The sequence below is a fragment of the Argopecten irradians genome, chromosome 7 (assembly GCF_041381155.1).
Source record: "Argopecten irradians isolate NY chromosome 7, Ai_NY, whole genome shotgun sequence".
NCBI classification, from domain to species: Eukaryota; Metazoa; Mollusca; class Bivalvia; order Pectinida; family Pectinidae; genus Argopecten; species Argopecten irradians.
Genome location: NC_091140.1, coordinates 19,989,156 through 20,014,738, shown reverse-complemented (window position 1 = coordinate 20,014,738; position 25,583 = coordinate 19,989,156). Strand labels below are relative to the sequence as shown.

The window sequence follows — 25,583 nt, the reverse complement described above, 5'->3', positions numbered from 1 at the left end:
TTTTTCTGAAATATGCCACTGTTTTATACACTATTCTACAGCAGCTTGGCAATAATTAACTGTTACTGATTTACTGATCACCTATCAGATGAGTTGATTTACCTGAGATTTACCTGTGATCTTGCAATGAGAACAATTCTGAGATAGACTATAACTCCCTATCAACACACCTTAATCCCTATGTAAACACCCCACCCTACCCAAGAGTTGGTGTTCGGGGAAGACCCCCCCCATCCGAATACCGGACCGATTTTGAGATTGGAATAGTCAAATGCAACTAAAATACACTTCTGAAAACCGGCCTTAGCTGAGCGATACCGATAACTTGCATTGAGGTCTGATCAACCTACCGTGAAATACACACATACCTGTATCCATAGTTGTCGCATGTCATGTCCTGGGGCATGCATATTCAGATTTGAAAGCTATAGGTATGTGAACACGGTAATTATACCAGAGATGGTGGTGTAATTATTTAATCTTGTCTATTGTTTATGTATTTAACGAAGGTCTACCACGTGCACTGGCGGTTTGTTTACTGTAGGAAACAAGCAGAGCTAGTTATAAACAGAATGATTCATATTCAATTTTGAGAGTCTCACAGGGTTATATATGTAGTCGTTGGATAACGTAAATTATCTTTATGAAGAGGTCCTGTCTGAGAGATTATTGTAAATAGTGTACCGGTTTTTTTAGATAACCCTTTTTGTGCCTCATAGTATCAAATAATGATTGCTCCCCTAAGCCTGTTATCATGATCTAGCGACCTTCACCTGGGACCGGGTGGTATGCATTAGATACCAATTACATTCCGGGTTGATTTTGCTGTACGTATGCATTGTGCTATTAGCTTTAACTAAAGTTGTTGTAATGTCAGGTATCAGAAAGGCATTCAGACGCAGTCAACGCGAGAGTAAAAAGCGCCGCGGCCAGCTAAGCCCCAGGTAAAGTATTCTACTTTCGTTATGTACGGTATTCCTACTTTCGTTATTGGAAGCATTAGTGTGTAGATCTGCAATGTTGGATATTATTTATTATTATTATATGAAAAACACTTCTATGGAATGTATCGTAGCAAATTAAGATTATCTTAATCATGATCTTACGCTTAATTGTTGTTGTATGCAGAGATAATCTAGAATTTATGCTATTAAAACTTCACAGAGTTAGCTCCCCTAGATATTCACAAGTGTATACCAATCCATACATGTACCTCTGCTTCGAAAAAACACTATTTCAATTTAATTGTTTAATAATTGACGTATATAACCTTGTCCCGGTTAATTTAATATTTTGCTGTGTTTTTCCCCCATTTCATTGTGGGATGAGGCCCGAAATATATCAATTTGGTTGTTTCTATATAGACGACTTCTTCTTTTAAACCTAAGTATAGAATACCGCTACCACATGTATCAAAGCTTCGTATGTAGCTTCGTTGATCCATTTCAGGTATTTGTAAGTGTGTGTTTGACTGTGTGTGTGGGGGAAAGGGGGGGGAGTGGCTCAAAATGTACAAAGGGTTAAAGTGATAATTCGAGTGGTCTTGTCATGAGAAATAGGGCCGAAAGGGGTCGATATGGCTACTTTCATGCATGTATGAATGACTTCTCTGAAACATAGCATTGGATACTCGACCACCACAGCCTGCAGACACTATATATGGTACATGTAACACTCGTACTCAGGTTGTTACTTCACCGCATCACAACTCAATGTATATTGGTCGTAGACGCATGCATGTCTAGCTAAATAGTAAATTAATTCATATCGTCCGTATGAAATGGGTTATCCATCTGTAGCAAGGCTTTTTTTATCACACTACTTTAAAGGAAAAAAAAAATAGATAAACACAAACAAAACAAAATAGATATGTATGTTTCAGGTTCCCCCTCCCTACCCTATTTTTTACCTCCAGCCCTAGCTATTTTATCACTCTTTTTTAAAATTTAATAAAAAAAAATAGTGTGTGAAGTTTTCAGCTTTGATTTATACACTTACTTTAAGTATATACAGATAAAGTTAAATTACAGCGATAAAAAATAAAAGACTTCTAGCCAGACTAAAGCCTGAAAGACAAATTCCTTGGAAATGTAGTAATAAAGCCACTGAAACCCTCCTCAGAAAATATATAAAATTATATAATGCTATAAGTTACTGCATTTTATTGGTTTTGTGAAAATTAATTTTTTTGCATAATTTTTAGGATGTACATAAGATTTATATTTTAAGGTATGACTATTCTTTATATCGTTGATCATAGAGAAGTTGACGCAGACGCCGTTCGTGAAATTTTGAAAGGCATTAAAGATACTGTCAAGGGATGTAAAGAGCTTCATTCGAAGTGGGAAGACGACGAAAAATTTAAAAAAGTCAACTCCGATTACTTAGCCAAGGCCAACAAACTGATTGGTCATGTGGATAACTTTAGAGAGGTAATTATTAAAATCTTAACGCTTAGTCAATGAACCATTATGATACATAAAATTATTAATATAGCGTTTCTTGAATTATCCAATTTTCTGTACAATACGTCGGCAATATTGTCCCATTATCATTTGTGTAAAATGTTGAATGCGATAACTTACAGATTAATGTCATAGGGAATCCTATGTGCTGACAGAATGTAAAGTATGCTGAAGTTAGGCCTATCTATATTGATATATCGATCCAAAATAAAACAGAGTGACAATCGAATGCATTTAATTAATCTGATAAAATGTTCAGGGTTACCTTTAGCCATTGTACTTCTTTCAACACCGTGCATTGTGAACTGTCCGTCATTTGTAAACTTTTCAAATTTCAAATGTTAGAATGATACAAAGATAAATTTGACGTAGCTGCTGTTAGAATAGAACATATTGTTTGGTCCGGATTTGTTCTCCTGCATATTTTTTTACATATTATCTATTCGATCATACTTTTGCTCATATTTCCTATAATCGATTCGAGCTAATTCCACTTTTTGGTTTTCAAAACTTTCAAAACTAAAATGAATCAATTTCGGATACAAGGTAGTCAGATGACCGCTTATATGTTTGGGTATCATATTATTTTACAGAAACTTGAATTAACTTGGCCGAAATCAGAATCTAAAGAAATTAGTGATTTAAAGGCAAGTGTAAACAAGTTAGCTAGGGAAAGAGATGATGCAGAGTATCGCCTTGAGGAAGCAGAAATAGAAATCAGCAATCTGAAGAAACGCCTTGGAGAACAGGTAAGAACGTTATGAAAAGCAAACACATCGCATGCAAAATATTGAATTATAAGTCAAAATAGTTCACACTCGTATCAAAACTTGAGATTTATTTAAGCATTAACCATTTAAGTGAAGTAAGAAATTTTGTTTAAAAACTGTATTTATTCGCGTATGAGATTCTGAAAAAAGATTGCAAACAAAATTTATTTCATTACACTATGAAATTAAAAAATAGTGACTAAATGCTTTGAATTAATTTTCCAGACTAATTGATGAAATAAAACACATTGACACGTACGATTCTATTGTTTCACCAATTGATTTAAAAAAATCAATACCAACGTTGATTTTCTATTCCGTATTTGCATATTATAGAGTTATCTGCGCTTGCGGATAGGTATAGATTATGGCGTCATGTGTTTGCGATCGTAACCTTATATTTTGTGGAGAAACCAATGTGAATTGCGCGCACAAAATAATGACGTAACAATCGATACCTACCTGAAAGGGAGGCCACTCTGTAAGACGGAATAGTGGCTTAGTGAAATAGAGTAAAAAGAAAATCGGCCAATAAAATGCCAGATTTAGTGTGAAAATAAAGAAATAATTATTTAAGCATTGCTTTCAATATTTCTTTAGATTTCATTTATGAAATGTTTGCAAACTATGTGAATCCGAATAGCGGATTCTTAAAATATATATATTTTATTATCTAAGTATTGAAGTCACTATTAATTAATTTTATTGGGGTATGAAAGAAATTTTGTTTGCAAACTATTTAAATCTGCTTAGCGGATTTTTACAAAAGTTTGCAAACTTTTATTTCATATCCGATAAAATTAAAAAAAAATTATTATAATTAATTTCCCAGGCTACTTTATAAAATGAAATGCGTTTTCTCGCACGATTCCATTAATTTTTTCCAAGGGATTATTTTTGCCAAATCAATACGCAACGTAAATGTTTCTATTGTAACGTCACGATAACGTGGGGTTTCCGCGCCATTCTCGGATTTTTTGTTTCAATCATGGAATGAAAAAAAAAAAATGAAAAGGCCAATCAGAAAGCCAGAAACATAGAAAATATAATTATAAATAAATAAATAAATAAATAAATAGTGACATCAGTGCTAATAAATTTTCCATACCACTTAATGAAATAAAATACGTTTTCTCGAATGATTCCAATGTCTTTCGAAGAGAATACTTTTTACTAAATCAATTTGCTACGTCATTGTTTCTATTGTGCCGTCATGATGACGTCAGTTTTCGCTCCAATTCGGATTTTTTTGGTTTCTGATTGTTTGATTAATGAATAATAGCAACTGGATGTTTACACAATATGATGTATCGTTCTTCTGAAGCCTTTGTCTGATAGAGGAAGACGAGGAAGACAACAACAACAACAAGAAAACATGTCAAAACGTCCAGCTGCACAAGCAAACGAACATGAACAAGTATCGCATGTTTCAAAGCGAGCAAAACAGGATGGGAGTCTTGACAGAAAAGCACCGTCTCGAACTCCTGTTTACCGTAACGAGAGTAGTAGTAGCTCGAAAGGTACAAGGAGAGATTCTAGGAACTATGACACTCTTGAGAGGGAAATACAGGAACTTAGCACACAGATAGCAAATTTAAAGGAAGAAAATAAATCGTAAGTAATATTTTGATAATTTTTTGGTAAAACATATATTTACAGTTTGCACTGACATGGACTCAATAATCATGCTTTCCAGTATCATCATTATCAGTGTATAATGTTAGCACAACACGCGCGGCGATTCTATTGTTACGTGAATAGTCGATGGCGTAGCAACGTGGGGTCATGACTCCAATTTTGGCGGGAACATATGAATGACTCGATTCCAATCAGCTGTTCAATCGAATTCGTTGACGATGACGGGAGAGAGTAAATATGGGCATTTTAATAAAAAATATGCATTTGCCGCGGGAACAAATAATATTCATTTACTTAAAAACTGTAAATATAAGGAATAGATGTTTATTTTGTTGAGGTTATGAGGGTATAATGATAATGGAGCCAGTGTAAATTTTATGTAACCCGGCTTCTATGAATTAATTATGTTAAGTTATAAATGTGAAAGTCACTCATTCATTCAATAGATGATCTCTCATAAATAAGTATCAATTCGGAATCAAAATCATGAATATGCATAAAATATGTAAACAGTATAGTTTGGTTCCTTATTTTATTAAACTTGCATCTAGATTGTCAGACAATAGCGTTGGTACAATGAAGGCATTAAAAGATGCAAAAGGCGAAGTCGAGAGGTACAAGAAACAGATGGAAGGTAGTGATGCTACATTGGCAAGGTAAAATCAACTACAATGTACTTGTATAATCTATTCTCTTATACATGTCAGATAAAAATTATTATTCATTGATGCATGGATATCTTTGAGAATTGACAAACGTATACATCTCTTGCTAGACGACTAAGGGAATACGATTTTGGAAGATATATACATGACATCACGAAATAGCTTTGTTTAGGTTTTGTGCAAAATGACCACGTCTGTACGTTTTTCTTCACATATATCATTTTCAATAAATCGATTGTGTTTACTTTAGGTATGGTACATTCATCACCATAAATCTACTGAAAGAATGTGATAAATATAAATGACGCGATATGTTGGGATGTGTTTCCCTGAATAGAGACGAAACACATATTTCCTCAGTTATGTTTAATTAAAGACAGTAGTAACTTCTGGTGGAATCTCTATATACAATGTATACCATACTACTTATGATTATGTCATTGTACGTTGTTTACCTTTCATTTTATCAACATACGAAACAAAAGTATTAAATAAGCAGACGAAACTCAACAGATTTAGGTATCGCAAACCTATTTGGTTTGATATTAGCCAAAGTTACATACCTTTAGAATAATTTCTGTAAAAAAAATTGTCATATTGATATAATAGTTATCATTTTGGGTTTTTGTCCCTGTTGTAATAGAATCACTAATATTTTTTTTAGTGTGAGAGTACTCGCTTATATCCCTACTTCGCACGTGATAATGGAAGTCACTAGGTCTTATCCCGTTGAATACATTCCGTCACTATTAAGTGACACAACGTTCAAAAACAAATAACAAGATACATCTAACTATGAACTGACAACTTTGAAATTGAACAGTACTGACACACTCGTTTTGGCTAAACTACAAGCGGCCTAGTATATATAGATAAGTATCTCAACTACTTTGCAAGCTTTCGGAGCAATCCAATGAAATCAGTTTGAAATAGTCAATACAAGATAGGGACGAAACAATGTTTAGCATTGACCAAAGTTATTTACAGTGATAGTTACATATTGTAGCTGCTGTCTGGATATAAACTGTTAATTGAAGTTATATGTTTTGTAACTTGGCGAACATTTTAACAAGACATTTTTTCTTCAGTAATATGTTTGATTCCATGAGGTTTCATGAATAAAGGTGTGAAAATTGTTTAGATGAATAGAAAACACATATATAATGCATTAAAAACGTTTTTTTTACAGCGCAGACGTTTTGCATTATAAACTTCGTGATTTTTATGACTTTAATTTGTTTCGATTTGTTGATGGAAACAAAACAGCAGAAATCACTTTGCAGTAACTTAAAAGACTGTAAAGGTGTGGAATGAAATTGTTAGCTTTATGGTTTGACCGTATATTATCAATTTACTGAATTCTAGATAGATATGTTAATATAATGATTTTTGGCAGTACTAATCTTGAGCCAGATTCTGTCACATGGTTGTTTTTATTTCCATTTTCCTGAGGATTTCACTATAACCGACTTCGAGTAAATCCAGCTTCAAATCAAAATTAAAGGAAGCGACTTTACATTTGTGATTTTACAAATGAAGAATAAAGCCGTTCTATATTAGAAGGCGTTTAATGAACATAACACGCTACATATAAATGTAATATACATTTTACCATAGAAGTCAACAAGAGTTGGAACATATGAAAAATGAAAACAGGAGCTTAAAGAAGATTAAAGAAGAAGTAGAGCAGAGGTAAAATAAATATGACATCTCAATTTTCTGATTTTGTTTATGCAATTCCATTGTGTTGAAATTATAGCAAAATTATCGTGGTAAAGTGCATGGGTATGAATCTTTGATTAATTAGGAATGTTAGGCCAAGTTTGTATTAGTGGTTTTTTTTGTTCTGCGTCCTTTTGATATTCTGCACAAACATTCTAAGGCATAAGGCCATTCCATCATTCCATCATTCCATATAGGACAAAGTGCCACGGAATTTTCTTCGGGATGCAATTAATTATTTTTAACATTTTTATCTTTTGAATAAATATGGTGGTAATGGTGTAAAGTAAGTAATTTTTGTAACTGAATGAAAATACTAAATCGTCTGTCCCTGTTTTTGATAAATAAAAAATACCATTCGTCAGCGGTGGAGCATACGTAACTATAGTTTATACAGGAAAAACACATTTATGAGCTTTATTTGCTCAATTTTCGAAGGAAATATATAAAACTCAGTTAGAATTATAGATATAGCATTTAACATATCCTTATCTGTCCTCGCTGACCCCCAGGGACCAGAGGGACGGGGCTAACCAGGGTCAAAATAACTGAAATTTCGAAAACTCTCTTCATAGATTAAACAGGCAAATTTATAATATCACTGACTTTGACTCCAAGGGCCTGATAGCCTAATATATGGTGTTTAAATGTCTTTATTTCATTCTGTGACCGTTAAGGCCTATGGGCCTCTTGTTTTCTAATAGACTAAACATACATACCTTCCATTGTTTGTGTTTATCTTTAATTAATGGAACATAACTCTAACAGCACAACTATGGCGTTACCATAACCTTTTGATTTTCGATACGTTCTAGTCTGAATCAGTTGAAAGCAAGAGATGGAAACTTTCAAAGCAACGTTGACAGGATACAAAGGGACTTGACCAAGGAAAGGCAGGCTAAGGAAGAGGCACTGAATAGGTAATGTACTGTACTATATACTTTAATACTTTCTTTTATAAATGAAAGTTCTTAAATTTCGCGGCTGAAAATTTCTCGATTTCCTGTTTAAACTTTGATAGGGTCATTCACGTGACAAATTGTGATATGCGAAAACAAGTTTTTTAAAATGGTTTAAACATATATACATTATATGTAATCTTAAAGCCAAATCGGGAAAATTAAAAATCACAAAATGTAATTTTCAGTTAAAGTCACGAACGGTTTATAATTATAAACTTTATTGATTTAACATCGATTACGAAACAAGTTACACAACTTATGTAAATCAGTCTCGATGGCCCGGATGTAAGCGCGCGAGTGATCTTAGTGTGGGAGGAAACCGGAGCGCCCGGAGAAAACCCACGTGATCGGGCAGGTGACCCCCTAACCTTTTCACGTCCGTGCCGGGGATCGAACTCCGGCCGGCCAGGTGAAGAGAAATAATTGTATAGGTATCTAACCTACACCTCGTAATTCTGTCGTGGTATGCAGAAAGTATTGTGCATGTTGCAACGAAATTGTGAGTTAAGGAAACCTATACCAGCTTATAATTCACATCTAATCTAAGTTAGCTATTTCACAAACGTTCTACTTTATCATTAATAGCTTACGCCATAGCAAATCGAATGAGGAAAACCTTCGTGACACAATAGATAGACTTCAGAGAAACGTGTCAGCAGAAAGGGAAGCGAAGGATGAGGCACTGATAAGGTAAGACGCCATTCTGTTTCCGAAGGATTATTATACTTTTTTTCTACAGTGTTATCTAAATATCACTTTTCAGAGGAACGATAGAAAGCATGTCTCACGTTGTAATTTTTTGTGATGAATCTATTTTACTGCGACTGGTTTTCGTTTATATTTTTGATGGTTATGTTTTGATTATCTGTAGACTTAGTGCAGTAGCTGGCAACAAGCTCCGCGACAATAACCCAGCTATAACTGACTTAAGTGACCCAAACAGACCAATGAAACTAGCCGAGAAAGTGTCCGAACTCTACGATAATGAATGGACTAATGCTATGGAGAATCTCGAGAACGACATGGAAGAACAAGAAGCTATCAAAGTTCTACTTAATATTGTCGCTGTAAGTTATCCAACAAATGCCGACGAGACTTGTCAAAATGTATTAACATTGAGATAAAATGTTATAGCGAAGTATATTGTAAATGTATCACACAGTAGATTGTATGTCAACTCTAGTTTTCAACATAAGGTTCTACAGTGGTCGAATTTTTAAAGTTCTCGACTTTTATATCTCGATATGCTACCAAAAGTTCAAAATCTGCTCTTTTTTCCTCTGGGTTGCGATTTCAAAATCCTATGTGGGGTTGTTGCTGACCAACAAGCCGGTGGGTTTCTCTCGGGGTACTCCGAGTTTCATGCACCTCTTACATTTGGCATGTCTCCACATGACTGCGAATGTTCAAATGATATTAAACCAATCAAACAAGACTTAAGATCATGCAGTCGTTAAAGTGGTACATTGTAGATACACTTCAATACAGTTCTGTTGGATTGCGCTAATGCAACATAAATATGGACATACCGGCGATACAGTTTTAAATTACTGTAGTACATTTTAAAGGGTGGTCCTATTATTTTTTTCTCTTTTTGCCATTATGAATTCTAAAGGTACGTTTAGTCACTACTGCATTCAAGCCCGTGGATGTAGCATAAACTCTACTTATGAAAATGATGCATGAAATTCCCATGAACATTGAGCATGAAACGAAAAGCAGCACAATTCGTGACAATACATGTCATAGGACTAGGAAGTGGTTTTGAAGTAGGGCGTCACTCTCTCTGTAGTCTTCAAAGAAATTTGTTGGAGGTCTGTGGTTGGTTCAGATTTGTTCCCCAGAGCTGCCTTCAGGTTTGCTCAAAGATAGTCCATGGCTGTAGGGATCGTAAGTGATCGGATCCCCTGGAGTATCGAGGATGGCATCCACATGGTTTATGTATGTAGTTGAAAGAATTTGGCAATTATGGCAGTGTAGGTTATTTCATTAATAACAATGAATTAAATTTCATTTAAAGTAGTGTACTATGCCTTTAGAAAATCAGGAATAATCATCACTTGCCTACAGAATGTATTTAAGAAGAGTGAGCGTGTGCATTGTTCTCATGGCTACACATAAACATACACAGCATCCATTTCTGATTTCCTGTGGTTTAGTCGTAAGACTAAATTACTCAAATATAGGAATCATATAACTCGAACAAAAGAAAACAGAATTCTGGTGTCCCCAGCATTAAAGAGAAGTCACTTGACTAATTATTGACCTTGACAAACAAAACCAAGTCTTGAAGGCAGGGATATTAAATAAATGAAATTGCTAGAGACTGTCAAAATTGTTTAATTAATTTTCATAATTATAAATTGCTACGACCATGAATCTTGGATCAGTCAGCCTCATTTATTTCATTTTCATTATTTTCATATTATTTCCATTTAAGTTCTGCTATTAGCTCAAGGCCATTATTATTATGTCAATGACCATAGAGTTCTACATTTCGTCTAAGGTATAATTTCATCGCTGAAAAATAAATGGTCAAAAATCCTAACATGAATAAGTGACCATTATAGAATTTTCTGGTCGTTAACATAGTCTAATAATTCTCCATGATAATTACATTAATTATTCATAGCGCCATTTTCAATAGTCATGTTATGTGCAGTTAATCCATGGCCAGATTAATAACATTTAGGAAATTTCATTACATTTTCTTGTATATTTCATAACTTCTTCATGGTATTGACAAACAGTAATAAATGTTGTAAATAATCTGATGCTTCGATGTTGAATATTCTGTATTTGATTTCTTTGTGGTTTTTTCAGAATGTATTTGGAACTTGTGCAGAGAGCGGAGATGCTCAAACAGACTTTATATCTTCACTACAACTTCCAATAGCAGTACCAGACATTGATAATCTAAGGAACATTGCTAAAGCATCACTTTTGGTAAACATTGCGTTTTTTATCGAATAATTGGAATTTCTTTAATAAAATGATTACCTATGTGTATGGATGTATCCAGGTCCATATCTCACATCATAAATGAGTTTATGCATGTTATCCAACTAACATATTCTTAATATGCATGTACACGTGCAGACTATCATGACTTACCAAGGGATCAAAACAATAACCAAGTGGTCTTTATACACAGGGCAAATTGTGTTAAATTAACCATTTGAGACCTACCTTGAGAAAGTGATCTTATTAAACAGGTGGTCTTTATACAGAGGTGGTCTTTAAGGCAGGGATTTGGGGTTTTATTAGTTTAGCGTCCTATTAACAGCCAGGGTCATATAAGGACGTGCCAGGTTTGTTGGTAGAGGAAAGTCGGAGTACCGGGAGAAAAAACTACCGACCAGCGGTCAGTTTCCACCTGGCAACTTCCACACATGGGATTCGAACTCGCAACCCAGAGGTGGAAGGCCTGTGCCATGTCGATACATTTTAACCACTCGGCTACCGAGGCCCCTCGTTAAGGCAGACTTGACGGTATATCATTAATAACCCGCAAAATATATATTCTCGATGTGACCACGGTGATATCAATACTAGCTACATGTATATATAGTATAGCATAAGTCTTAATATAAACATCAATATTTGATTTTAAAACTGCAAATAACACAATTGCAATGTATTGATTCTTTATATGATTGTTTATATGGATATGATAGAACAACCAAGGCAATATATTTTTAGCTCACCTGGCCCAAAGGCGCGGCGTCCGTCCGTCCGTCCGTCCGTCCGTCCGTCCGTCGTCCGTCACATCCGTCCGTCCGTCCGTCAACATTTCCTTTAATCGCTACTATTCATAGAGTTCTGCATGGATTGTAACCAAATTTGGCCAGAAACATCCTTGAGGGAAGGGGAACAGAACTTGTATAAATTTTGGCTCTGACCTCCGGATCCGGGGGGCAGGAGGGGCGGGGCCCAATAGGGAAAATAGAGGTAAATCCTATAAATCGCTACTTGTCCTAGAGTTCTGCATGGATTGTAACCAAATTTGGCCAGAAACATCCTTGGGGGAAGGGCAACAGAACTTGTCAACAATTTTGGCTCTAACCCCCCGGGGGCAGGAGGGGCGGGGCCTAATAGGGGAAATAGAGGTAAATACTATAAATCGCTACTTGTCCTAGAGTTCTGCATGGATTGTAACCAAATTTGGCCAGAAACATCCTTGGGGGAAGGGGAACAGACTTGTATAGATTTTGGCTCTGACCCCCGGGGGCAGGAGGGGCGGGGCCCAATAGGGGAAATAGAGGTAAATCCTATAAATCGCTACTTGTCCTAGAGTTCTGCATGGATTGTAACCAAATTTGGCCAGAAACATCCTTGGGGGAAGGGGAACAGAACTTGTATAAATTTTGGCTCTGACCCCCCGGGGGCAGGAGGGCCTGGGCCCAATAGGGGAAATAGAGGTAGATCCTATAAATCGCTACTTGTCCTAGAGTTCTGCATGGATTGTAACCAAATTTGGCCACAAACATCCTTGGGGGAAGGGGAACAGAACTTGTATAAATTTTGGCTCTGACTCCCCGCGGCAGGAGGGGCGGGCCCTATAGGGGAAATAGAGGTAAATCCTATAAATCGCTACTTGTCCTAGAGTTATGCATGGATTGTAACCAAATTTGGCCAGAAACATCCTTGAGGGAAGGGGAACAGAACTTGTCAACAATTTTGGCTCTGACCCCCCGGGGGCAGGAGGGGCGGGGCCCAATAGGGGAAATAGAGGTAAATCCTATAAATCGCTACTTGTCCTAGAATTCTGCATGGATTGTAACCAAATTTGGCCAGAAACATCCTTGGGGGAAGGGGAACAGAACTTGTCAACAATTTTGGCTCTGACCCCCGGGGGCAGGAGAGGCGGGGCCCGATAGGGGAAATAGAGGTAAATCCTATTAATCGCTACTTGTCCTAGAGTTCTGCATAGATTGTAACCAAATTTGGCCAGAAACATCCTTGGGGGAAGGGGAACAGAACTTGTCAACAATTTTGGCTCTGACCCCCCGGGGCAGGAGGGGCGGGGCCCAATAGGGAAAATAGAGGTAAATTCTATAAATCGCTACTTGTCCTAGAGTTCTGCATGGATTGTACCACCAAATTTGGCCAGAAACATTTTTGGGGTTAACAGAATTCGTATAAATTTTGGCTTTGACCCACTGGAGCAGAAAAAGTGGGGCCCAATAGGGGGATTAGAGGTTAATATTCAAATTCCTTCAGAAAGAAACAATGAACTTTTATTCAGAACATTAATTGGCATTACAAACCAGGTGAGCGATACAGGCCCTCTGGGCCTCTTGTTTTAGTTTCGTATAGTGAGTGATAAACGGTAAATAATATGTCCCTATCAGGTGGCTATCAGTTTATCAAATCTTACGTAAACTTATTGTTTTCCAGACCCCTGATAAACTGACTGAACTAACAACAGAAATTACAAAGCCATTAAAGGACTATCGGAAAGGCAAATGCGAGTTGGTCAGCCCACTGCTGTGTAATGTAAGTGATCTTTATATCTAATGAAGATAGTAGCTATTAAAGCTTTGTGTATGAATTGCACTTATCTTAAAACAAACTGTGTGATATATTTTATTTCTCTGGTAGCAGTCGTTGTGCGCAAATAAGATATTAGTACAACATAATAAGATGTTGAACAGTTCAATTCGCTTTCCGCCCGTAGCTCGGCGTCCGTCGTACATCAATAAACAGTCAATATAATCGATATTTCATTGTCATATTTATATAGTAATACCTGCATACAAAAACGAACAATTGCATTAAGATAAGAATGAATGAGGAGATATTTAAGAACATTACTATTCTTATTAACCTTAACATCAAATGCGTTATCCACAGGATATACTTTAAACTTGTTTTTTTTTACTCTAATACTGTTTTTATCAGGTCATCAAAGCAAGATTAAAACAAACCATGACAGAAAAAACTATCCAGGCATGTGATGAGTTTATCAACGCGACCGTGAAATACGTCTGGATGATGCGAGTGCAAGACCCACCTGTGTATATGGAATGGAAATTCTCTCGCGGTGAGAAGTTTGACCATGACCGTCTCAGATCCTACACGAAAGGTGGAGACAGCGTCGACTACGTCGTGTGGCCAATCCTCTACCTACACAAAGGGGGACCCATGTTGGCAAAAGGGGTAGCACAGGGCATGAAAACCAAACCAAACAAATAAATATATATAAAGGTTTACTACCATTTTTTAGGTAATAGGTTCTAAGATCAACAGCTATAAGGTTCTTAGCAGAATGTTTCAGTGCAGAAACGTTTATCTCAAAATAATTCTCTCTACTATCAATAGTACAATGAATGGTAATGGATCGTATTTTCCACGTATCATGAAAGGATATGGAAACATTTAAACAGCAAACTTGGTTGTTGTACGACAAAACGGAGGCTAAAGAAACGGTTATTAAGTATGAACACAACTGACATGTACATAATGTATCCTTATGTATGTTTTTACCACGGTCGGTTGTATCAGACAACACGAGATATACGGTAAAGTCTGAGTTTTTTTAGCTTTAAAAATGAAGTCGATATAAACTGATTTCATGTTTTTGTAATGTCCAATATTTGCTGTCCGCTAGTTCAATAACTATGTAGTGCTTAATTCTCAATAGTTATTGATACGCATACGCATGAAGGTTGTGTTAAAATATGTTTAAAACAATAATTACTATTTTAATAACAAGTGCAATGTTTGTCATGTTGATTTTAATTTTCTAATTTTAAGTGTTGTGTTCTTCAACGTATGCATACACTGCAATAATCATCCCATTTTATTAAAACTATTTATGTTTTATATCTTTATAACTGTTTTACATTAATTATTACATTAAATGTAATGCATTTTATACGTTAGTAGACAAAAGGCAATTACCAGCATATATATTATGGATGTGAAACAATAATATCTGATTAGGTATAAACATACAGGTTGATTGATGTATTTTCTAAAGTTTTAAAGAAAGTAAAAAGACTTTGTGAATTTATATGCATATGTATATAGCATCAAAGTAACGCCTACTGCATAATTCATATATCACAGCAAAATTCCTCTTCTTTTTCTGTCAACAAATATTAACACCAAATCATATCATGGAAGTGTTGGGAGATTACGTATGCTATATTATGATTTAGCTTTATCACACGATTCTGAGAATGGCATTGCACATTTAATATTATTATGATTTTATTACAGTATCCATCCTATGCATGTTTTTTTCTCTCTTCCAATGAATTCCATTTCCTGTCCTTGTAATGATATAGATAGGAACAAACCTTCTTAAGATGTAAAACGATTTCTACACTTGCTATTTAAAATTCATTCTTTTTTTTTCAAACTAATTTGTGTTCGTATTTAAAGTTAGCAAAACACAAAGAAAAAATATAAGATAAGTTTGTATGATATATAACACTAGTTGAGATTATGCTTTTTTGTAGGTGTTGTGAACATGTTATTTAACCGTATATCATCTGGAATATAGTGATCATAAAAGTGATAACATAAGTTTATTTCGTTGTGTAGGTTATAATAAACAGTCTTGATATATCAAACACAAACATGTACATATTTGATATTGATTGAATGGTATTTTGCTTTGAGTAAGAGCTTTCATCTCACTTTAAAAAATATTGAACAACTAACTATGGCTGATGGTTTAATTGAAGAGAAAATATCTGCTTTAAATTTCATAACCATGTATGAAAATAAACACTTGAAAATTTATAAAGTAAAATTTGCTTTTTTGTATTTGGAGCAGTGTATTATTTTTCTGTATAAGCTACTAAATTTCAATTTCAGATGTTAAGCCCTCACCTTTTAATAATGAACCCTTAAATCAGCTAGTGAGCTTATTTACTGAAAACATAGTTCAAGTTAGGTATGATTTTTTGAACATCCAGATTCTTAAGATGTTGAATTACTCTATTTCTCCATCAGTAACGTAATTATTGTTTTGCTATTTGATCGCTAACTCGTTTTTGTGATTTGTTTGATGTTCTCTATAATATTTATTCATTCATGTTTGTGTTTTCATCTTGTCTTTGACTATTTAACATAAACGTTAATCTCTAATTTTTTTATTTGATTATTATCTTGTAATTAAAAAAAATCAGATCCTTCATAAGTGGTTTGCTTAATTAGATAAATGAAATCAATATATTTTAACCGTAGATACTTTATTGGTCACCTGATAGTTTGGCTATACTAAATGAATAAACATTATTCAATATATATGTATGTGTGCTGTACTACAGTTGATCAAGGTTGTTTCTAGTATAATGAATTGTTGTGGAGATTATGTATACAATATTGTATCGTTTCATTTTTCTTATGAATAACATGGTGTTCTTGTATGTTGTTGCTAAAACCTAAACGATGTGTGTTATAGATATAGTACGATAGTTATTATAATGAATATTATTAATTTGATAATATTTGGAAAAAAACCCCAGGATAATTTAATGATTTGTATAGATCACCTGTAATAAATATACATATATAGGAAATTGAATATTTTGTTTATTTAGATCAAGAAGTATATCATTTATAGTGTACTTGGAAATCTATGCTTATTTCAAATGCCTTCTCTATTTCAAAGAAAATAAAGGTGATGTGATCGCTCCAATATGGTTTACTTATTTCTTTTTTCTTCTTTATTTTTGTTTTTACCTAGTATATTTTTTCATTTACTATTTTAATTCAAAACAATTATTTATCTGATAGTTACACAGCCAATATTTCCTAACCTGAATTTCAGGTCAAGAAATCTTGACCTGAAATTCACCTGAAATTGACCAGAATTTCTGGTTAATTTCAGGTGAAATTCAGGTCAAGATTTCTTGACCTGAAATTCTGGTCAATTTCTGGTCAAATTCAGGTTAAGATTTCTTGACCTGAATTTCAGGTCAAATTTCAAGAGAAATTCTGGTCAATTTCAGGTGAAGATTTCTTGACCTGAAATTCAGGTCAAATTTCATGCGAAATTCTGGTGAATTTCAGGTGAATTTCAGGTCAAGAAATCTTCACCTGAAATTCAGGTTAAGAAATCTTGACACGAAATTCAGGTCAAGAAATCTTAACCTGAATTTCAGGTCAAGATTTCTTGACCTGAAATTCTGGTCATTATCAGGTCAATTTCTGGTCAAGAAATCTTGACCTAAAATTCAGGTTAAGAAATCTTCACCTGAATTTCAGGTCAATATTTCTTGACCTGAATTTCTGGTCAAATTCAGGTCAATTTTGGGTCAAGAAATCTTGACCTGAAATACTGGTTAAGATTTCCTTGGGTGACTTTCAGGTCACCCAAAATTTTTCAAATTTTCTTTGGATCATTTACTGGATACTGTTATGGCTTTCATAGATCTACTTTCTATTAAAAATAATTTGTAAAATTGTCTATTAAAATGATTCCTCCAGTATAAAAACGTCTGAAAAAAGACATTGTAAGTGTTTTAAAGCAGTATTTATTTTGCAGTTAAGAAAAGAAAACCTGCTACATAAAACTTAAGCACATGTTTTGCTTATCATTTGTAGCAAAGAGCGATAACTCTTTACCAATATCTTGTTTGATCATCACTTTGGACAAAGAAATATGCAGATTATGCATGATATATATACCGGTATGTACAAAAGTTCGTGCTCTGACACATAGCAATTGTACTTATAATTACAAAATTCGGTAATAATTGGTATATACACTGAAGTTAAGTTAATATATGTACATTTTTACAAAGGATGATGTGGGTTTTGTCAGTTATATATATGGAGCTGTGTATATGACCAGAGGTGTTGCCTTGTAGCCAATCAAATCCCTTGTTGCCATGGTCAAGCCTGTTACTTGAGAGTAGCCGTCGCTTGTTGAAATAACCAATAATTCAGACAAACAGAGTATGGACTCCTCACTCCAATTCAGGGGTTACAGGCACTGACTGGCCCCAGATATCTGCAATCTCATACCAACAGAAGGCAGCAGTCCATCCATTTAGGGAGAAAGAAAACCTAAAAAAATAGAAATAAAAAACAAATGCCACAATGAATATGATGTTGACTAAGTAAATATCATGATAGCATGTACATGCACGTACATAGTGTATGTATTACTAGATGTTTCTGTGGTTTGCCGGCACGCATAAAATATGAATATTGGTCTTAATTAACCGCAAGTAAAAAAGAAAAACATTTTGTTATTTGTTCGTCAAATTACCAAGTCATGTTATTCATCCCGAAAACCATTTGTGTCTTTTACCAAATTAATTATGGACATTTGATCTATTTGAAGGTATTACAACATGTATTTAAAATTCTACATGGTTAGTATAAAACCATTCTCCAACTCCAACTTAAAAGTCCTTATTTCTTACATTAGAAATGTATGTGTTTCAAACAAGGTAAATGTTAACCACATTATTTAAAATTTACAAGCAGGAACTTAATGTCACAAAAGAAATATATTGACTAAGTAAGTTTCATAAATTTCAGAAAGACAACTCGTATTTAAGTATGAAATCATTTCAGATGTGAAAAAATACCTGATCTTCGTAGCCGAAGAGGCATGGCTAGTTTGCTGATCTTCAATTTTCAAACACTGTCACGTCTTGAGAAAAGTGCTGTTTGTGGCCATGCATTTTAATGTGGTCAGTCTGAAATATTCAACAGTTGTCATTAATAAAGTTTTACAACAAAGAGGCTACAATACTAGTGCCTTTTTGTTATGATCAATGCCTAGACATATAAATTATAATGTTGGAATGTCACTATTAGATCATGTACATATTTGTGAAAATGGGTACATACTTTTTATATATGTTAGGTCCATGGCAAGTCTTTCACAGACCCATGTGTATGAAAAAGAAAAAAAAAAGAAAAATTGTGACTAAATTAAATATTACATCTGTAGAACAAATCATATGCAGCGTAACTCAAGATTGTCTCCCCTTATTAGTAGTTATTACTACAAATAGTTCAGAATAGGGTCCAGCCTGGACAATCAAATCACTGTGAAATTGGCTTTTATTTTTTACCTTTCTCTTAGAACATAGGGTCAATGACCTGAATGTAGTGTATTAAACATCAGCTTTGGGTTACAGAATTGAACTACATATGTATCCTTCAAATTTCATCACCATAAGTCATATATTTAACACTTCAGAAATGCAGGGCTTTGCAGGATATTATTAGATAAGAAGAGGATGAAGAGCCAGTTCTTATACAATATATCTCACTTTATTCAAAGGGAAGATATTATGAAGTATACATGTATATTGTATAATATACCACATGAGTTATAGCAATCTGATTTTAAAGTTAATTATGGAATGAAACTTACAATGAATAAAAACTTTGCTCCCAATACACTTATCAATACAGTGACATTCATATGTACAATATCATACAAACTTTTTTTCCATATTTTGTTTGCTTACCAAATAAAAAAGTTTGGGTAAGTTCTTCTTGCCCAGTCCTGAAATATTTTCTTGATTAAAATCAATTTTATATCTCCGGTATTTAATTTCAAAGACATCAATCTGTCAAATCTGGAAAATTAAAGAAAAATAAACTAAGGGTGGCAATTTAACATGTTTGTATATCTGACATATACATGTATGTACATGTATACATTTTGTGTATGTAACTATATGTACCTATAGGTTAACTACCCGTATTTACTTGGGATTATTGAATCAATATTGCAAGTAAGGTTCTTTAAAGATTTACTTTTCCCTAGTACACCATGCTGATAACTGTTCTCTTAAAATAAACTTTTACAGAACTATCGAATCAGTTAAAAGTTCTATAAATGTCATCATCAAAGACTAGACATACAAAATGTAATTATAAGTATCCACAATTAATTTTAATATTCTATATTTTCATGATAGCAAAATATTAGAAATATATTATTAAATAATCATATAATTATATTTAGCCATTGGTTGTCAGTTATTTACTATAATTAATCTATGTATTTCAAAATTGCATATTGATAAGATTCACAAAGAAAACATCAATATTGGATCTGAATTAATATTCAGTTGACACAATATGTACCATAGATAAATTTAAGAACAAATTAAAGAATGTTTACAAAACATAAATGCCATCATTGAATCAGGATTATATTAATTATAACATTATCATTGTATCTAAATTAAAGCATCACTACTCTGGTATTTCTTTTTTCTTAGTCTAGTGATTTTTTTTTCATTAAAAAAGCTGTGTCGAAAACATGAAGGGATCCTTTCCTGGTAGGTACATGTACATAATTATGCACTATATTTATTAATTTGTGAAGCTGCAGAATGTATACCAATGTAAACTTCACCATTTACATATATAAACATTATCCATAATGGTGTGGAATTTATACAATTACCACACTGAAGTTGTGATAACACAAACAGCTAGTGTTCATGTTTTATTTGATTTCTAATTTCCTGTTTTATTTGATTTCTTATTTAACCTTTATTCTTTACATAAGCCTATTTAAGCAAGGTTATGGACAATAGAGAATTTCTGAATGATGACAGTCTTGAGTCTTATAAATATATAATTAGTTCTACATGTACAATTATTATATGTAGATTTCTACATGTACTATGTAGTCTACATGTAGGGTATAATTAATGTACATGTATACTTCTTCATGCCAATCATGATTATAAATGTAATTTGAAGGATTCATTACAGTATGGGTTGTGACAATCTAATTCACTGAATATGGATATGCATACACTCCATACAGTACCTGATGATACACAAACTACTAGACTCTACATAGAGTAGACCTACAAACAGTAGGCCTATTGGACATAATGTATACACCTTTATTTATTGGGTCAGATGGACTGGGCTTTCTTACGGATTTATTTGGCTTTAATTTTAGGTACTTTGTAAATATATGGAGTCATAAAAAGACACACTACAACTACTGTCTTAATCAGAACCTCCCCGCTTCCGGGCGGCATAGGATTTATTTTTCATCAGATGTTGGCTTCTCAAACTTACTTTGTGATTGTCGTATTTTGTTCCGATAACATAGTTAAGCTGCTTGTAATATCGCTGACAGTTAGGCATCCTAGTCGTAGTGTACCGGCAAACATCATATATCGTAATGTATTACACCACATTCACTAATATTGACGATATAATCAAAATATTGTGACAATATCAAAAGCCACCGCCTTGATCTGTTGTCACAGACTCCATCCAATCTGGGTCGATGAGATGCTTGACTCCGCCGATCCGTAAATGATAAACATATCGATGATCTAGATTTGAACTAGAGCGCCATCTATATCGAGCAGACGTAAACAACAGCACGTGCGCGTTTTGACTACAGAGGCCGGGATGTTGACAATCTTCCGTAGAAAATGAGTAGAGGCGAAAGAAGTTGTTTCAGGTAATCCATCGATATGAATATGAAATTTAGACGAGTTTTTTCTCTCTCATAAAACAAACGAGGTTGTTTTTTTTGTTGATCAGACAATATTTGTGAAAAGTTTCATTGGGGTCCTGACCCAGACCTTGGGATATTTTTTCCTTGCGGTTATTTTATTAGATTTCCCTAGGAATATGATTCGTTAAGCCCATAACTGCAATAATTGCCAATTTAGGAAAAAATTAATAAAATCATGACAGTAAATTGAAATTTTGTCAAAATACAGAAAAATATGACTGAAGTAGCCTAGCCAGTACATGTAAATCACGTACAGGAGCTTGACGTTTTGTCAATTGTACATGTACGGTATGTAAATTTACAATATACATATATAAACTACTCCAAATTGATTTTCAGTACTATATTTAAAAGTGGTTTTAAGTATAGGGGTACCTGTACAAGAAAAAAAAATAAAAATAAAAAAGATCAGTCAGAAGGTGATATCTTTTAGCTAAAACAGTATCTAGCTAATTTGTTGCAGCTAATGACAAGTAATGTACCATGTAGAACTACATTTGTACTTTATGCTAGGCCTATTAAAATTAAAGTAAAGATGCGATTAATTTTACAAGTTCTTAAAAAAACAAGTTACAAATTGCATTGTCTATATAGAATAATTATCATTTGTATGTAAAACATCACGCCTTTCATAAAACATTCTAGTAGTCGTCATAATTACACAGATTTATTGTTAATTTATTCTGATTTGTTGGTTTTCTTATTATTATGTTAATAACATGTTGAGTAAAATATTGTAACAGGCAACTACATTTGTACATGTAGGCCTATGCTGTATATAATAAATTGACTGACTGCTGTATTGATATTTGTGATGAAATCCGTGTTTTTTGGGGATATTTAATAATTATAATTGTAGTGTAAATGCATGCCTGTTGGTATCTCTAGCTATGCAGGTTGCTAATACATGTATATATATTTGGACATGAAGCACATCATGACATGACTGACTAATATTACCTTATTGCAGTTACAACGATACATTAAATGGTTTCTAATAAAGTATCAAATATAACACGCACACAATATCTTTATGAAGAACCATACGTGGAAAATAAGGGACTGACTTTATTTCATAATAACAATTCCATATGACATCCTTAAGCTTTTGCAATAACTTATTTTATGAAAGAATTATGTAGAATTCTATATACAGTAAACATGTCAGATGCTACATGTATATATGATTTTTCCTGAAACTTTTATAATCTAATTTAATTAAACACTGGTAATGCTGAGTCATCTGATTTACTGTATATATAACCCAAAAAATGTTAAGAGAAACTTGAACATTTTTTTATCTTACTATGACTATTTTAGAGGGAAAAAACCAACGCATTTGATGACAAAGTGTTCTTTATTTCCAGAACAGTGTACAATATGATTCCGACTTATAATGAAAGTGTTAACACAGTATGCCATTTCCAGTATATTACATGCAGTTTTATTTTGAGTTTTGACTTTATGTCTGTAGATTCAGCTAAATAACTTGTAGATCATGTGCAGTTGAAATGTAAATGTTTCTCTTTTACATTTCAGGGATTGCAGTGGCAAGAAGATCAAGTAAAGGACTTTTGGAAGATAAATAACATAAAGCAGAAAACAGACTTTGTCATTGTTTCCCTAGGGATGGGGATGGGGAGGGGAGGGAGGGTAGGAGAGTTCTAGGCTGTGTAACAGATCCTCTACGAAAAAAATCGACCCACTAAAGTCGAAGTTCCTAGAAAAAAAAGAGTTGAAGAAGGTGAACCTCTTTGAATGTGAATCGTTTAAAGCTATCATGAAGTGACAAAACAATCTGTGATTATCATTTCTTCTTTTAATAGATAAATGTATTTACAACATGTACGTATATCTACATGTACATGTATATAAAACTTAAACAATATGCTATGGTGAAGAATACTTGTTAAAATGTGACTTCTTTGTCAGACAATTGATTTATATTCTGTAATTTCTCATAAGACTTCGCTAGGTTGTCTCCTGATGGTAGCATTACCCGACTGTACGTGTCGAAGGAGGTTATAAACATGTGCGGATGCTGCAACCTAGTAGCCTCGTGATCTGATCATTTGGAATGTTTAGGGCCATAAGCTCCTTGCTATGAACTGGATGCGGTCCTTTATATCCACGAAGTTCATGGTTTAGAAGTAGTTAAGCCGCCTCTGCTACTTTTGGGTGGTCACACTCATTCCTTATGGTCAGTAAAGTTGAAAATGTCAAGGAAAAAACAATTCAATGGTCACATTTTGATTAATATTCTTCACCTGTAAAAATCTGTTTCCTACAACATAAGATACAAATGACCAAACTCACCAAACATTCCTCAGCAGCGTGATTGCAACACCTGATATGCTCAGAAATGGCTACAAATTCTAACAATACCCTGATGCAAGTGAACCATTTACCTGGAAATGACATAGACAGTAAAATTGACCTGAAAATGACCAGAAAAAATCTTGACCAGAAATTGACCTGAATTTCAGGTCAATTTCAGGTCAAGATTTTTTCTGGTCAAATTGACCTGAAAGGAGCAGAAAAGTCAATTTCAGGTTAAAAATCAAACCTGAAATTGACCAGAATTTCATATGAATTTAACCAGAATTTCACCTGAAAATGACCTGAGAAAATTGAGGTCAATTTCAGGTTAAAAGTCTAACCTGAAATTGACCATAATTTCACATGAAATTGACCAGAATATAATTTGAGGTCAATTTCAGGTTAAATAACTAACCTGAAATTGACCAGAATTTCACATGAATTTGACCAGAAATTGACCAGAATTTGACCTCAGCAAATTTTAATGTGAAATTCAAGTCAATTTCAGGTGAAATTCAGGTTAGTTTTTTAACCTGAAATTGACTGTTCTGCTCCTTTCAGGTCAATTTCAGGTCAAAATTTTAACCAGAAATTCTGGTCAATTTCAGGTCAATTTCAGGTTAGGAAATATTGGCTATATATAGTGATATCCCTACAATGTTTTACTTTGATAGGGTATCAGTATTTTATTATTTACTGATTTTTTCATTTGATAAGAATTAGTTCTAAACTATTCTAGGATGCAAAAAAGAAATTCAACACCAGTTCTCTGTAAATATTTAAAATGAAAGATATGCATTGAAAATGGTAGCTAAAAGATTGTTTTTTAACTTACGTTTTTAAAACTTTGAAATGCAATAGCTTCACATACATGTAATTTTAATTTTATTTTGTGATGCAAACATTTATCCTTCGTCATTTGATATATTTTTATACCATTTAACAACATTTATGATTGAAGAACAAAGAGATGGACTTGTTTTAAAACCGAAAGTTAAATGCATCTGATGATGTTAATTAATTTACCGGTCGGTATTGAATACCGGCTTCTTCTTTCTGGTCTATTGTCATGATTTGAATTAAGATATAATTAATAATGATGATTACCAAGAAAATTGACATCGACCATTCGAATTAGTAAAGTGATACTAACTGTTTCATTAAATGGTGCGTTTCCTCCTTCTGGAGTTGTTGAAGGGCCGGCTGTACTCATCATCTACCAGAACTTCGGAGGACTTCTTTGATGAAAACGCCTTATCTGCATACTTAGTACGAACGACATACTTTCCTCCAACACGCCATTTTTAGTTTCAAGACGGTAGTGTTCTTAAATGATATGAATGATCATCGTATTGGTGATTAAATGCTACGAGGAACTACTGCACAACACTTAACAACACATTGTCCATTATTTTAAATTACCCTATCAAAGTAACAATTGTGAGAGTGAGTTTGCGACCCGCATGCTGGTCCCATTCTTACTGCAAATTGTACTGAATATCTTCCCATTTAGTATATTAGTTAAAAAGATATTCAGCAAAATTTGCAACAAGCAT

General features: G+C 33.8%; 1 protein-coding gene and 1 long non-coding RNA gene across 3 annotated transcripts; one reads left to right on the top strand and one right to left on the bottom strand.

The window, feature by feature from the left end:
• Window positions 1–754: 754 nt before the first annotated feature.
• LOC138327801 (putative uncharacterized protein MYH16) lies at window positions 755–16,876 on the top strand. The gene is made up of 12 exons (XM_069274182.1): window positions 755–944; window positions 2,261–2,432; window positions 3,059–3,214; window positions 4,560–4,849; window positions 5,425–5,529; window positions 7,156–7,230; window positions 8,076–8,180; window positions 8,808–8,912; window positions 9,094–9,289; window positions 11,046–11,168; window positions 13,623–13,721; window positions 14,127–16,876. The coding sequence occupies exons 1-12, from the start codon at window positions 871–873 to the stop codon at window positions 14,418–14,420; spliced, it is 1,794 nt and encodes a 597-aa protein (XP_069130283.1). The 5' UTR covers window positions 755–870; the 3' UTR covers window positions 14,421–16,876.
• Window positions 16,877–18,012: 1,136 nt separating this feature from the next.
• LOC138327799 (uncharacterized) lies at window positions 18,013–21,741 on the bottom strand. Of its 2 annotated transcripts, XR_011209097.1 has the most exons (5): window positions 21,258–21,741; window positions 19,676–19,786; window positions 19,047–19,075; window positions 18,782–18,892; window positions 18,013–18,251 (listed from the first exon to the last, which is right to left on the bottom strand). It is a non-coding gene; the product is annotated as an uncharacterized lncRNA (long non-coding RNA). The 2 variants fall into 2 exon arrangements; XR_011209096.1 differs by lacking the exon at window positions 19,047–19,075 and having other exon boundaries at window positions 21,258–21,740.
• Between the last annotated feature and the right edge of the window lie 3,842 nt (window positions 21,742–25,583).

Coding starts and splice junctions, on each gene's coding strand:
- LOC138327801 (XM_069274182.1), top strand. CDS start 871: ATGTCAGGTATCAGAAAGGCATTCAGACGCAGTCAACGCGAGAGTAAA. Junction 945..2,260: donor CGCGGCCAGCTAAGCCCCAG/GTAAAGTATTCT, acceptor CGTTGATCATAG/AGAAGTTGACGCAGACGCCG. Junction 5,530..7,155: donor AGTGATGCTACATTGGCAAG/GTAAAATCAACT, acceptor ATTTTACCATAG/AAGTCAACAAGAGTTGGAAC.